This window comes from Elephantulus edwardii, unplaced genomic scaffold, assembly GCF_000299155.1.
Source record: "Elephantulus edwardii isolate Elephantulus edwardi_28Jun2011 unplaced genomic scaffold, EleEdw1.0 scaffold00086, whole genome shotgun sequence".
Classification (NCBI taxonomy): domain Eukaryota; kingdom Metazoa; phylum Chordata; class Mammalia; order Macroscelidea; family Macroscelididae; genus Elephantulus; species Elephantulus edwardii.
Window position 1 is genome coordinate 11,301,541 of NW_006399836.1, and position 2,154 is coordinate 11,303,694.

General features: G+C 44.2%; 1 protein-coding gene across 1 annotated transcript in view; it reads right to left on the minus strand.

Moving 5' to 3' along the window:
• Positions 1–41: 41 nt before the first annotated feature.
• LOC102866346 (apolipoprotein L2-like) overlaps positions 42–2,154 on the minus strand; it is an 8,876-nt gene continuing 6,763 nt past the window's right edge. Inside the window, exon 2 of the mRNA XM_006890227.1 lies at positions 42–930. Within this exon, the coding sequence (XP_006890289.1) occupies positions 42–930 (889 nt within the window). The remainder of the gene's footprint in view (positions 931–2,154) is intronic.

The following is a 2,154-nucleotide window of genomic DNA, read 5'->3' on the forward strand; positions in this document are numbered from 1 at the left end:
CTTGTGCTCCCCTGTGCTCCCAGAGCAGCTCTCCGCTCCCTTCAGGGCTGAGGCTTTCGCTGCCCCTGTCCCTGCAGACTCTCATAGATCAGAGTCAGACCCTCCAGCTCTTTCTCCATCAGCTCAGCCTTCAGCCTCAGCTCTTCGGCCAACTCTGCCTTCGCCCCCTCACGCAAGTGCTTTGAATCACTCCAAAGGCTGTACGCATTTCCAGCAAGGGACAGACCTGTGGTGGCCATACCCACCATTCGGGCTCTTTTGGTCATTGAGAGTACAGTGTCTTTAAAGGCTTTCTGCACCTCCAAAGTTTCCTTTACTGAGAGGTTTCCACCGGCTGTGAAAACCTTGGCATTGGCTGCCAATTTAGGGTTTTTCTGGGCCAATTTGATGGCTTTGATGTTCTTCCGAATGGTTTGTGAGGCAGTGACACAGTTCGTTAGGATGGATATTAATGCACCCTTGTTCTTCATCAGAGCCTTCACAACTTCTTCCCCTTTGCCACTGTCAGTTGGCATCGTCTGACTGGCTCTGGATTCTGCTGATAACATTTCGAAGAGTTCCACAGCACTGATGGTTAAACTGGAGGCTGTAGCTACTGTTCCCAGCCCTGTCCCAGCTGCCATGAGCCCCAAACTGATCCCTGCTGTTACAGGTGCCAAAGCCAGACCACTGAAGGTCAGAACTCCAGAGAGGACGCCAGTCGAGCTGGCCGCCATGCTGTAAATGGTACACTTTCTGTGCACCTTCTCAACTTTGTCTGCTAAGGCGCGAAGCTCCCTGATATGCTCTTCAAGCTCCCTTTGCACCTGAGGAAATTCTCTCAAAAACTTCTCTCTAGCCAACTGTTCTTTTCGAAGCTCATCTGTGTCTTCCCTCGCCCGGACTTGGCAAAGCTTTTTCAGAGCTTTCTGTAGTGCATCTGCCTCATCCCTGTAACAACAAAGATCAAGTCATTAATAAAGGTCTGTGGTATATGCACACAAGGGAATATTATGCAGCATTGAAAAACAAGGAACTCATGAAATATTATTCAAAATGGGTGACCCTGCAGGACATTATGCTGAGTGAACTAGTTCAGTCACAAATGGAAAAATACTGTATGGTGCCATTGTTGTGAAACAGGACTGACATCGGAGTGGGGGGAGACTGAGATAGATGGGATAAATTATGTATACTGCTTTGAAATAGATGAGGGAGAGAAGTATTTAAAAGGAATATATGATTAGGTATTATTGCCATGACAGGAGGCCAGAATGAAGGCTGCATAGCGGAGTGAACTTGAGGGGAGGAATTGTATAACAATGAAAGAATTTTTCTTTTACATTCCAAAGAGAAGAGTGAATTGGCAGGGAGGGCTGGGAAGGGAGAAAAGGGCAACAATGAATGCATGGAAATCCAAAGTTTCTGTAAATTTTCATTAATTATTATTATTAATGCTAATAATAATAATAAAAATAAAAGAAAGGTAGTTTTCTTATCTGTAAAATGGGCTTGAGAAGATCTATCCTTCACAAATCTTATTATTATTACTACAAATAAAATGGGAAAGAATTCTAGAAATACAAAGACTTTTGTTCCAATGTAAACATCCCATAGTTCCGTAGGACTGATGTAATATGGGAGTAAAAGAGAAAAAAAATCATCTTCAGGTGGTAGCTAAAGGTGTTTTCTCCTTCAAGGGTGATCCAGTCCATTGGCAAGAGACAGTCCGAGCATGGTCTGACATCTTCCCCTTGCCCATGATGGAACCTTGTAATTAGAACTGAACATGTCACCTGATATTTGGGTGGGTTGTGAAGGTAGGCTGACTTTGTTCTCAGGGCTGTTTTGATCCAAACACATCCCACTGCAGAGAATGACCTATCAACACATCTCTCTCCACTTGCCCTGATTCATGTTACTCTGTGTAGGAAAAGTTTAGCTACGTATAAACATGATATGTCATTAGATATGTCCCTTGTTATATTGTTCCCAGCAGGGGAGGAAGAAAATCTTTCTTGTGTATCACAAGAGGGGTTCATGCAGAATTCCACTTTGTGCCAACTGAATACGAGACTGCCTGGTCAGTGGGCACCAATGCTCATCCTTCAAGATGGCCTTCCTCTGTCTCTTCTGATTATGTTGTTGTTAGATGCTGTCAAGTCGAATACAACC